The sequence below is a fragment of the Stenella coeruleoalba genome (genome assembly GCF_951394435.1).
Source record: "Stenella coeruleoalba genome assembly, chromosome: 12".
Classification (NCBI taxonomy): Eukaryota; Metazoa; Chordata; class Mammalia; order Artiodactyla; family Delphinidae; genus Stenella; species Stenella coeruleoalba.
In genome coordinates this window covers 43,708,451-43,720,376 of record NC_137158.1, presented here as the reverse complement: position 1 = coordinate 43,720,376, position 11,926 = coordinate 43,708,451, and the positions used below count along the sequence as shown (strand labels likewise).

Genomic DNA, 11,926 nt, shown 5'->3' with positions numbered 1-11,926 from the left:
AAGTCAGAGTCCAGAACATGTCCCAACCCAGCATTCCTAGGACAGATGCCACCTTGGAAGTGGCTGACTCAGGAAAATTTTAAAAATACAACCCGAAAACCCCTGAATGGTTTGAAAAGGAGCCATCATGAGCATTTAAGACTGGGGTGTGGGAAACTGCAGTCTAGGACAGTGTGGGTGTGATGGGGGGAAGGGCACAAATTACAGATAGGTTGTGAGAGGATCCAGTGTTCCACAGTCATTTCCCTCCTTATATAATTGATTCCAGAAGGTCCAGAATCTTAGAGAAACTGTTACTGGACCAAACTTGGGTCTGCTCACCCGTGTGTAGTAAAGCCAATCTATTGACAACGAGTTGTGGTAGAGGCAAGTGCAACGTTAACTGCAGGGCACCAAGCAAGGAGTCCAGGACAGATACTCTCTGACTGACCCTATTGGCACCTTTTTGGCCATCATATATACAATACCACTTTGACAACCACCCAATACGCCAATTATTGAACATCCTTATTAGGACAAACATGAATCACCACTAACACTACCTCAGTGAAAGGTTCTTTGTCTTTCAAGAAAGTAAAAATAAAAAACAGTTCTTTCCCAGTACATTTGTCTCTCTCATTTAACTTTCATGTCAAAATATCTCACTCTGGCATCTCATTCTTCTTTTTCCCCAGACAGTTATCATTATCGGGAATTATACTATAGAAAAGGCATGAAATAATGAAAAAGGCATTGTTCCTATCCACAAAATGTAATAATTTAATTTATAATCTAAAACTCCCCATTGTATATACTACAGAATAAATGCAGTGTAGTCTCTAATCATCACAGCTGTTTGGCTGAGAGATATAATTATCCCCAAGTAAAGACTGAAAAACTGAGGCTTTAAAGTGCTTAATAACACCCCCTACACCCCATAGGTATTTAGCTGCAAGGTCTACAAAATACGCCTTCAAATCAATTAAAATTGCTTAGCTACAAAGTCTACAAAATTGTCTCTTCTTGGGTCACTCTGACATTTCTCACATCAGAGATCTCATTCACCTCACAGGAGTTTTCTAGGAAGGGATGAGTTCCTGATGGACAGATGGTTAGGGGGCCACCATTATCACCTTCTCCGGGGAGCTCAGGACTAAAGAATGGACACAAAGGCTCCAAACAGGAGAAATTACTGTGTATGTAGATGAGGGCATCATTGCTAACATCAAAAAACTTGATTTCTTCCAACTCAATATCTAGAAAAATTCCTACTTGGCTAAGGCCAGGGCTTGCAGGAATTCTGGTTTCTGGGATGGAGCAGGTATAGATTATTCCTGCCTTCATGCTGATGATCCAGAAGCCATGTTCAGAGGAAAAACCGCTCTTCCTCTTCCTGTCAACCGATTTTTTGCAGACCCCCAGAGCCCACTCATTCCCCTCTCCCACTTCTACCACCCAGTAATGACAGCCAGAGGAGAAGCATGGAGTGCCCAGGATACAAGCCCAGTATGCAAATCTCTGGGGATCTTCCATCAGGTTCTGGCAGATCTTCCCACACTGGACACTCCTTAGGTCATCAGAGAGGACAAGAAAGGGGTTGGCGGTGGCTGCATCCAGAGTTATGTCCTCCCAGAACTTCAGGTACTCGTCATTCACATGCAGACCCTGCTCCAGTTGGGAACCATGCTGTGTGATGAGAAGAATCAGTTCTCCAACTTGCCATTCCTCCAAAGGAGGATTCTCATTGACGCCTCGACATACGGGACAGATCAATTTCAGATCCTTCTGTTCTTCCATCCAACTTTGCATGCAATCAAAGCAGAAAGTGTGGGCACAGGAGAGAGCAATGGGGTTGAGGAAAACCTCCTGACAGACTGGACAGGCTGCCTCCTCTTGCAGACGGTTGGCCATGGTCCCTGAAGTTCACTCTTTAGCAGACTTGATCTGAAGCGGCCCTTTATTAGCTTCTGGGAGCGATCGGGAGCCTTCAGTACCTGATCTGCTCTTCAATAGTCAGGATGTACCTAAATCCAATACAAAAATTAAATAATGTAAACCTTTCTGTAGTTTAGACAAGAAAGTGACACTAAGTCAACAGAGAATCATAGCAAAGGCACTGTCTGTGAGGAAAACTATCCAAAATTTAAGTGATCACAAGAAAGAGAAATAGGACAGTTGGACATTGTCTTTTCATGGGGGACAGCTTACCTTGTCTGGAGACTTCTGGGTGAAGTCTTGTCTGCTCTGACCACAGCTTCTCCCCGTAGGAGGTGAGCCAAACTGGGTCTTTTTTTTTTTTCCCAACTGGGTCTTTAACAGGAACCAGGAGCACAGTCTCTACCCCCTAAACAGCATTACTTTGTAAGTCACTTGCAGTTGAAGAAAAAGAATTTCCACACCTAAATACAATCATTAAAAAAAGAAAAGGCCACCTACTGAATGGGAGAAGGCATTTTATATATCTGATAAGGGGTTAACATCCAAAACATACAAAGAACCCATACAACTCAACATCAAAACGAAAAACCCAGTTTAAAAAATGGGCAGAGGGGCTTCCCTGGTGGCGCAGTGGTTGAGAGTCCGCCTGCCGATGCAGGGGACACGGGTTCGAGCCCCGGTCTGGGAAGATCCCACATGCTGTGCAGAGGCTGGGCCCGTGAGCCATGGCCGCTGAGCCTGCGCGTCCGGAGCCTGTGCTCCGCAACGGGAGAGGCCACAACAGTGAGAGGCCCCCGTATCGCAAAAAAAAAAAAAAAAAGTGGGCAGAGGATCTGAATAGACATTTTTCCAAAGAAGACATAAAAATGACCAACAGGCACATGAAAATATGCTCAACATTGCTAATCATCAGGGAAACGCAAATCAAAACCACAATATCACCTCACACCTGTTCAAATGGCAATCATCAAAAAATCTACAGGGCTTCCCTGGTGGCGCAGTGGTTGAGAGTCCGCCTGCCGATGCAGGGGACGCGGGTTCGTGCCCCGGTCCGGGAAGATCCCACATGCTGCGGAGCGGCCGGGCCCGTGAGCTATGGCCGCTGAGCCTGCGCGTCCAGAGCCTGTTGCTCCGCAACGGGAGAGGCCACAACAGTGAGAGGCCCGTGTACGGCAAAAAAAAAAAAAAATCTACAAACATGGTACAGCCACTATGGAGAACACTATGTAGGTTCCTTAAAAAATTAAAAATAGAGCTACCATATGATCCAGCAATCCCACTCCTAGGCACATATTCAGAGAAAAGCATGGTTCACAAGGATACATGTACCCCAATGTTCATTGCAGCACTGTTTACAGTAGCCAAGGCATGCGAGCAACCTAAATGTCCATCAACAGATGAATGGATAAAGAAGATGTGGTACATAAACACAATGGAATATTACTCAGCCATTGTAAAGAATGAAATAATGCCACTTGCAGCAACATGGATGGACCTGGAGATTATCATACCAAGTGAAGTAAGTCAGACAGAGAAAGACAGACATCATATGATATTGCTTATATGTGGAATCTAAAAAAATGATACAAATGAACTTACTTACAAAACAGAAGCAGATTCAAAGACTTAGAGAATGAACTTATGGTTACCAAAGGGGAATGGATTGAGGGGAGAGATAGATTGGGAGTTTGGTATTGACATGTACACACTGCTGTATTTAAAATAGATAACCAACAAGGACCTACAGTAATAAATAAATAAATAATCTACAAACAACAAATGTTGGTGAGGATGTGGAGAAAAGGGAACACTTGTGCACTGTTGGTGGGAATGTAAATTGGCGCAGCCATTATGGAAAACAGTATGGAGGTTCCTCAAACAATTAAAAATAAAACTACCATATGATCCAGCAATTCCACTCCTGGGTATTCAAAAGATAATTATAGCTAATGAGAGAGAAATGGGACAGTGGAAACAACCCAGACAGAAATGATTGCTTACATTGATTTGGGGACTTTCAGTTGATTCCCTGAAGCTCTGAAGTCTGCACTTTTACCTCTCCAGGCTTCTTGGTGAAGTGAGTGGGAGCTCTGACAATCTGGCTTTTTATAGTGCCTGGGGCACAGTCCCCGCCCACAATCAGGATCAAAGTCTAGGCCTCAAATCTTATCAAGTGAACTTACTCTTCCGGGGCAAGATGATGGCATGAAATCACATGCCAAATTTCACAGTACTACAGTTATCCTCTTTGAGTTCAACTAGCGAACCTACTGCCATCTGAATGAGATTATCTAATTTCAGAGCTCAACTTTAAACAACAAAATGTTTTAGAGATCAAATACAGAAACACACTACTGAAATCTAATCAAGTCTTGCCTAATGTAATCACATCTCTAGTACAGCTGTTAATGAACAGGATCTAGAAGAGTTTTCATATCCTTTGATTCAGCAATTCCTCTCTTGGAGGGTAGTTATTGAAAACAGGATAAGAAAGAGAGCAGCCAGGTAAGCCTGTTGCCCTGCCATATTAATAAAACCTCCCTTTACTTTAAGAGAGTTCTAGTTTAAACAATAAATTATATAGTGTCTGTATTGGAAGTAGAAAGAGCAATGAAAATCATAATGAAGGAGAGCTAAGACATCATCAAAAAAGATGAAAACTCTAATTTGAAAAGATACATGCACCCCAATGTTCATGGCAGCACTATCTACAATAGCCAAGACATGGAAGCAACCGAAGTGCCCATCAACAGATGATTGGTTTAAGACAATGTGACATATACATATATATATACTGGAATATTAGTAATAAAAAAGAATGAAATAATGCCATTTGCAACAACATGGATGGACCTAGAGATTATCATACAAAGTGAAGTCAAACAGAGAAAGACAAATATCATACGAAATGGCTTATATGTAGATTCTAAAAAAAAAAAAAGATACAAATGAACTTATTTACAAAACAGAAATAGACCCACAGACATAGAAAACAAACATATGGTTACCCAAGAGGAAAGGGAGTAGGGGAGGGATAAATTAAGAGTATGGGATTAACAGATACAAACTACTGTATGTAAAATAGATAACAGATAAGCAGTAAAGATTTACTGTCTAGTACAGAGAGCGCTATTCAATATCTTATGATAAGCTACCATGGAAAATAATCTGAAAAAAAGTATATATATAACTGAATCACTTTGCTGTACACATGAAACACAATATTGTAAATCAACTACACTTCAACTCTTAAAAAATTAATTAAAAATAAATCATAAAGGGAGTTGGAAGGTCAATGAATTCCTGTTGCTAAGGGCAATCTAAGAGTAAACACTTCCCTGCAATACATGCATTCTGAATAACCTCCCATTTCCCAGAAGTTTCTTGTCCTTCTTGCAAGGGCAACTGCACATCTTTCATTGTATTTTTATCTGTTGGCTGATTCCATTTTCATAAGTTAAACATCTACAGCAGTGGGTCTCAAACTTTTTAAAATCTTCATCTCAAGACCCTTGACACTCTTAAACCTGAGAACCCCAAAAATCTTTGTGTTTATGTGAATTTTATTTCTCCATATACACACCATTAGAAATTCAAACTGAGGGAAATTTTTAAAGAATTTATTTAATTCATTTAAAATAAAACCATTATATGTTAACATAAATAGCACAGTTTTATGAAAAAATAACTTTATTTTCCTTCCAAAAAAAATAATAATTAGTGAGTAGAATACCACTCTTTTGCATGTTTGCAAATCACTGTAATTCCTGATTAACAGAAGACAGATGGATTCTCACATCTGCCTCTGCTGATCTGTTGCGATATGTTGTTTTGGTTGAACTATGTGAAGAAAATTTGGCTTCCCACAGATATTTAGCTGGAAAGTGAAGAACTTGTCCTAATTAGTATTAGATGTCCTAACAGGGCCTCTAATGGTCAGGACCCCTCTGACCATTATTGGAGGACCATTGCTCTACATCGTATTTCATAACTCCAAGAGACAGCCCCAAATCTTAGTCTCTTGGCAACCAAAGACCCTAATGACAAACCCAACCATCCTTTTGTATGGCTTCTGCAATCTCAGAACTAATTCATATGACGTAGCTAAATATGAATCATTTTCCTACCTTTGCCCAATTATGATAAGGTTCCTTTCTTTTTTTTTTCTATTTAAATTATTTAACTGCGATGACAATGCCAAATCAGGTTGTTCTCTATAGCACTGTCTGATATCTAATAGGCCCTCAACAGATGCTTAACTATGACACACAGCATCATCTCTCATTGATGTACATTTTTCAGCCAGCTCTGATTGTGGCTTGATTATATAATAACTGACTCGCTGCTGCCTCTGAGTCTTTGTCTGCTGGGAGAAATATTTCTTCCCCAGAAATACTTTAATTCCAGATTCTTCATTACTATCATAATGCTGAGTTCAGGAAGAAATGCCATTTTTAAAATTTTCAGGTACTGGAAATATTTGGAGCCACTTATCTGTAATGTCTTAATACGCTCATGACAACATATCAAAAATGTGCATGAAGATTTTTTTAATTTTTAGAATAATTTTTAATTATCATTAGTGCTTCTACAAGTTAAGATTAAATCACAAAATGAGCTTGCGTCTGTAGCTTCCTGATTAAAAAAGAAATTGACTTTCACACCTGCTAGTTAGATAAGATGCAGCCTCTGGTGAGGGAGGGGGACATAGTCAGCCCTGTCGGGAATCTAACGTCCCTACAAGAAGATGAAGTGTTTGCTTAAACCACAGTTCACATTTTTCATAAGGCAGCAGCTGTAGTGGGGCAACTTTTCACAATTAGCTTCCATCCCCTGGCATGGGACTTGACTCCTCTCTTCTCTGCAGCCCTGTTATACATTAAAGTGGACCCTTCTGTGTATCTGAAAGAAGATGGAGGGCACCTCTCTGAATTATTAACGACACTAAAGCCCACTAATGGTGCTCTGTGCTCTCCTCTTCAAAAGGAGCCATGCTTTGCAGACCCAGTGAGCTCCACGAAGAGAATATTTTAGGCATTTTAGAATATGTAGAATGTTGCACTTCTGCACTTATTGTAAAGGACAGACTCTACAAAAAATGTCAAGGATAATGAGACTCCATAGTTATATACTTGATAATATGTAATCCGTACTCTACTCCTATTCAGGACCTCTTATATTTCGTTCCTCTTGTGGGTTTTTTTGTCAAAAATATTGAGAAAAAAATTGAATAATGTTTATGTGTTTTATTCACAAAGTGTGTTCCTATCTGGATAAGAACTGGCCACAGAGTTGCTTATCTACAGCAAATTATCTGTAAAAATAGCAAGTTCTAATCTGGGTCTCTATGTAAATTTCAATGACCCTAGGCCACCCACCCTCAAGTAAAGAAGTAATGCTTAGTCACCCCAAGTAGCCTCACCCTTCTGTCACCTTGTAGGTACCAGAGTCTAAGCAGAGGCCATAGGGGGTCAGTGGTGAGTGTGCAGGAACAATGACAAACATGTGACCCTGCCTCTGGTGCTATTTATCTTTGCGATTTCTAGAGCCAAGTATAAGCGTTTTCAGATTATCCATATGTTTTCTCCTTTGGTTTAGGGCTGATGAAATATTTTTATGTAGGTGAGGAAGCCCGAGTCAAAATAAATTTCCTTTCCCCCTAACTATCTGACGTTCAATGTTTTTTTGGGGTTTTTTTTGTTTTTTGATATTATTGAATGCAGCCTGCAAATCTCTTCAAAAGACCTGAGCCGCCCCGCCCCGCCCTCGGGAAATCCAGGTAATCAAGGCAAGCCGCCAGTAGTCCCGACCCCGAGCAGGGCTCATCAGCCTCCCGGAGGTCAGAGACTGCAAATCAGGCTCAGGAATAAGGCGAAGATCCAGCCTCGATAACTGCGTCCTCCCCCAAGGCATCCTCCTTGGTGGCTGCCCACTGCTTTCGGATACAGACCAAAATGCTGCCCCTCTCTCTAGCCTCATCTTCTGAAATCCACAAACCCTCCTTTCAGTCCTTTCCCCGTGCTCCCTGCTAATTCAGGACAGGTCAGTTCTCTCTGGCTGGAACCAGGTTCAGCCAGCCACCCAGCTAACACCTAGTCATGGTTCAGATACAGCTGGAGTGTCAGTTCTTCTGGGGAGTGTTCCCCAGACTAGGTCAGAAACCCAGTTTTTTGTTTGTTTGTTTGTTTGTTTTTCTTGGCTGCAGGCGGGATTTTAGTTCCCCGACCAGGGATTGAACCATGCCCCCTGCAGTGGAGGCACAGAGTCTTAACCACTGGATTGCCAGGGAAGTCAGCCCAATTATATCCTCTCACAGCACGCTGCATACTTCCTCCAAGAAAGTTATCACTATGTTAGGTTTCATTTACGGATGTGATCTCTTGATTCATCCGAGGTCCCTCACATTATTAAACAACACTTACTGAGCACTTTTACTGTGTTGCCAGGCATTTTTCTAAGTATGTCACGTTTTCTAGCATTGAATCCTTGCAGCTTAGAAGGTAGGTGCTGTTATCATTTTAACTTCTCAGATGATGAATTTAAAGTTCTACTGTCACCAAGCTATGTGACCCTGGTGTGTTACTAAACTTCTCTTGATCGCCTACCTCTAGTCTTTCACAGGAGACAGAAATAAACTTCTACCCTGTTAAAATCGGTGTATTTTATGCACACAATCCAATCCAATTAAAGCTCAATTAAAATAGGTGCTAACCTAATTCTTTAGCTTCTAGAACTATATGGATCCATGCTATCTTGATAGTCTCATCAGACTTCATCCGGGGATTGAAAACCCTGGATCCCAGCTATATTTTCTCCCATATTTTGCATTTAGTTAATCATCTAACTGAAGAGACGAATGTGACTCATTGGCTTATCTATACTTCTAAATGTGCTTGTCTACCTGGACATTAACTCTTCAGTTTTTTTACAGTTCTATTAGTGAGTTCTTTGGCATGGTATCATTGCAAGATAAGAAATGGCAATGACTAGCAGAGTCAGCCCAGTTCTGTGTACGCAGTGTAGGATACCTTATGCAGTCCAATGTTTCAATTACTATAAACACAATACGCTGTGCTGCCCGTTGTCATGAGGTAAGTCCAAATAAACTAACCAAAATAACTGTCCTTCTTCAGAAGAGCCAGCTGCACCCTAAGCCTTGCACACAAACATGCAATGATTGCCTGCCATCTTTGAGATATGCACACTGTTAAATACTGAGGCGATCCCAAAACAGGAATGACACTGCTGATGCCCTATATGTTACAGCACCATTAAGGGAAGTAAGACAAATATTTGAGAAAGTAAATAATGAAGTGAAGTAGATAAGACGATCTGTGGTATGTACCGGACTGCTGGTTACTCCTACATCTTTTTTTGTTTGTTTGTTTGTTTGTTTGCAGTGCGCAGGCCTCTCACTGCTGTGGCCTCTCCTGCCGTGGAGCACAGGCTCCGGACGTGCAGGCCCAGCGGCCATGGCCCATGGGCCCAGCCGCTCCACGGCATGTGGGATCCTCCCGGACCGGGGCATGAACCCGCGTCCCCTGCATCGGCAGGCGGACCCTCAACCACTGTGCCACCAGGAAAGCCCCTCATACATCTTTAAACCACATCTACATATAGATAACAGAGGACAACATGTTTTGGTCTGTTTTTAGACATCTTCTTTTCAGAACCTTCATACCAATTAATGCTCATTTCTTAAAATAGTATCAAAGACTTTTGAAAGCAATGTCAACTAATCTATTCTACATGAAGGTTAGGGAGGTAATTGGTATAGCTTTATTTCCTAACCAAGCTCTCTTCCCACCCTAAAATAATTCCAATTATCCATGACTGTCCACAGGAAGTGTCCAACAAGTATTACAGATTGACAGTTTGTAATGAATTTCTTTATTGATTCATGTACTCCTACCACAAATAATGTACTACTATACCTCTGTCTCCCATGCCCCTACCATAGGTGCCAGGGAGACATCTAAGTGTCTCTATAGATTTGAGGTATCTACAGTTCTGGATCTCAAGGGAAGGATGTGGGCTGCAGTCTTGGACATAGAAGGGGTTAGCATGGACATGTAAATGGTAACTGGAAGACAGGGACTGATTGGGATTGTCCACAAATCCATGCAGAATAGAAAGGAGGGCCTAGAGCAGAACCCTGAGAAACACCAGCAGTTAAGGAAGGGGGAAAGCAACCCCCAAGAGATTATGTTGAAGACACTGAGGAAAGAGATCCCTGCAATTGACAACACAATTCTGGAATCCAAAGGCCTCCATCCAGTCCAATGGAAGCAACTCTGAGAAGGCCTAGCAGTTCAGCCTAAGTGGGGCCAGAAGAGTGAGTCAGGCCATGAAAAGCCAAAGCCAGGTGTTCCAGGGGACAGTGTAATTGGACACAGGTCTGAACTCTCAATGGACAAAGAGGTCTGGACTAAAGAATATTAGTCCAAGTGAAAAAGGTCAGGCGGCCACACATACTTTCAAACGGAGGTCAGAGCAAAGCTCCCAATTCAAGGACACAAATCCAGATAGGAGGAAAGGGTGGGAAAGTGTGATCGTAGATATGCGTCTACTTAAGTTATTAAATCTCAGTGTAATAAAGTGCTGTACACAATTTATGCATAACATCTCTCCTTTCCTCTAAGAACTTCTATTCTGGGGAAATTCTTAAAAAAAAAAAAAAAAAATCTGTTACTGGTGTTGACCAAGGTCTCCTCTGCTAGTGTTTAAGAATGAGCAGCGGTCGGAAGGGAAGATGGCGGAAGAGTAAGACGCGGAGATCACCTTCCTCTCCACAGATACACCAGAAATACATCTACACGTGGAACAACTCCTGCAGAACACCTACTGAAGGCTGGCAGAAGACCTCAGACCTCCCAAAAGGCAAGAAACTCCCCACGTACCTGGGTAGGGCAAAAGGAAAAAAGAATAAACAGAGACAAAAGAATAGGGACGGCACCTGCACCAGTGGGAGGGAGCTGTGAAGGAGGAAAAGTTTCCACACACTAGGAAGCCCCTTCGCGGGCGGAGACTGCGGGAGGCGGAGGGGGGAGCTTCGAAGCCGCGGAGGAGTGCACAGCAACGAGTGCGGAGGGCAAAGCGGGGAGATTCCCGCACAGAGGATCTGTGCCGACCGGCACTCACCAGCCCGAGAGGCTTGTTTGCTCACCCGCCGGGACGGGCGGGGCTGCGAGCTGAGGCTCTGAGGCTAGGGTTTCGGTTTCGGACGGAGCGCAGGGAGAGGACTGGGGTTGGCGGCTTGAACATAGCCTGAAGGGGTTAGTGCACCACAGCTAGCCGGGAGGGAGTCCGGGGAAAAGCCGGCACCTGCCGAAGAGGCAAGAGACTTTTTCTTCCCTCTTTGTTTCCTGGTGCGTGAGGAGAGGGGTTTAAGAACGCTGCTTAAAGGAACTCCAGAGACGGGCGCGAGCCGCGGCTAAAAGCGCGAACCCCAGTGACGGGCGCGAGCCGCGGCTGAAAGCGCGGACCCCAGAGACGGGCGCGAGCCGCGGTTGAAAGCGCGGACTCCAGAGACGGGCGCGAGCCGCGGCTGAAAGCGCGGACCCCAGAGACGGGCGCGAGCCGCGGCTGAGGGCGCGGACCCCAGAGACGGGCGCGAGCCGCGGCTGAGGGCGCGGACCCCAGAGACGGGCGCGAGCCGCGGCTGAGGGCGCGGACCCCAGAGACGGGCGCGAGCCGCGGCTGAGGGCGCTGACTCCAGAGACGGGCGCAAGCCGCGGCTGGAGGCGCGGACCCCAAGGCGGGCGGGAGACGTTGGGGCTACTGCTGCCGCCACCAAGGGGCCTGTGCGCGAGCGCAGGTCGCTCTCCACTCCCCTCTTCCGCGGAGCCTGTGCAGCCCGCCACTGCCGGGTTCCCGGGATCCGGAGACGACTTCCCCGGGAGAGCGCACGGCGGGCCTCGGGCTGGTGCAGAGTCACGCCGGACTTTGCCGCCGCAGGCCCGCCCCGCATTCCGTGCCCCTCCCTCCCCGCCGCCGGCCTCCGTACGCC

General features: G+C 44.2%; 1 protein-coding gene across 2 annotated transcripts in view; it reads right to left on the bottom strand.

Annotated features, from left to right (window-relative positions):
* Positions 1 to 595: 595 nt before the first annotated feature.
* The window catches only part of RFPL4B (ret finger protein like 4B), a 134,685-nt gene continuing 123,354 nt past the window's right edge, over positions 596 to 11,926 (bottom strand). For both annotated transcript variants that reach the window (XM_079939999.1, XM_079940000.1), the window contains exons 3-4: positions 2,188 to 2,323; positions 596 to 2,003 (exon numbers count right to left, since the gene is read on the bottom strand). In XM_079939999.1, the coding sequence (XP_079796125.1) occupies positions 985 to 1,890 (906 nt within the window). In that variant the 5' untranslated portion in view covers positions 1,891 to 2,003; positions 2,188 to 2,323 and the 3' untranslated portion in view covers positions 596 to 984. The remainder of the gene's footprint in view (positions 2,004 to 2,187; positions 2,324 to 11,926) is intronic.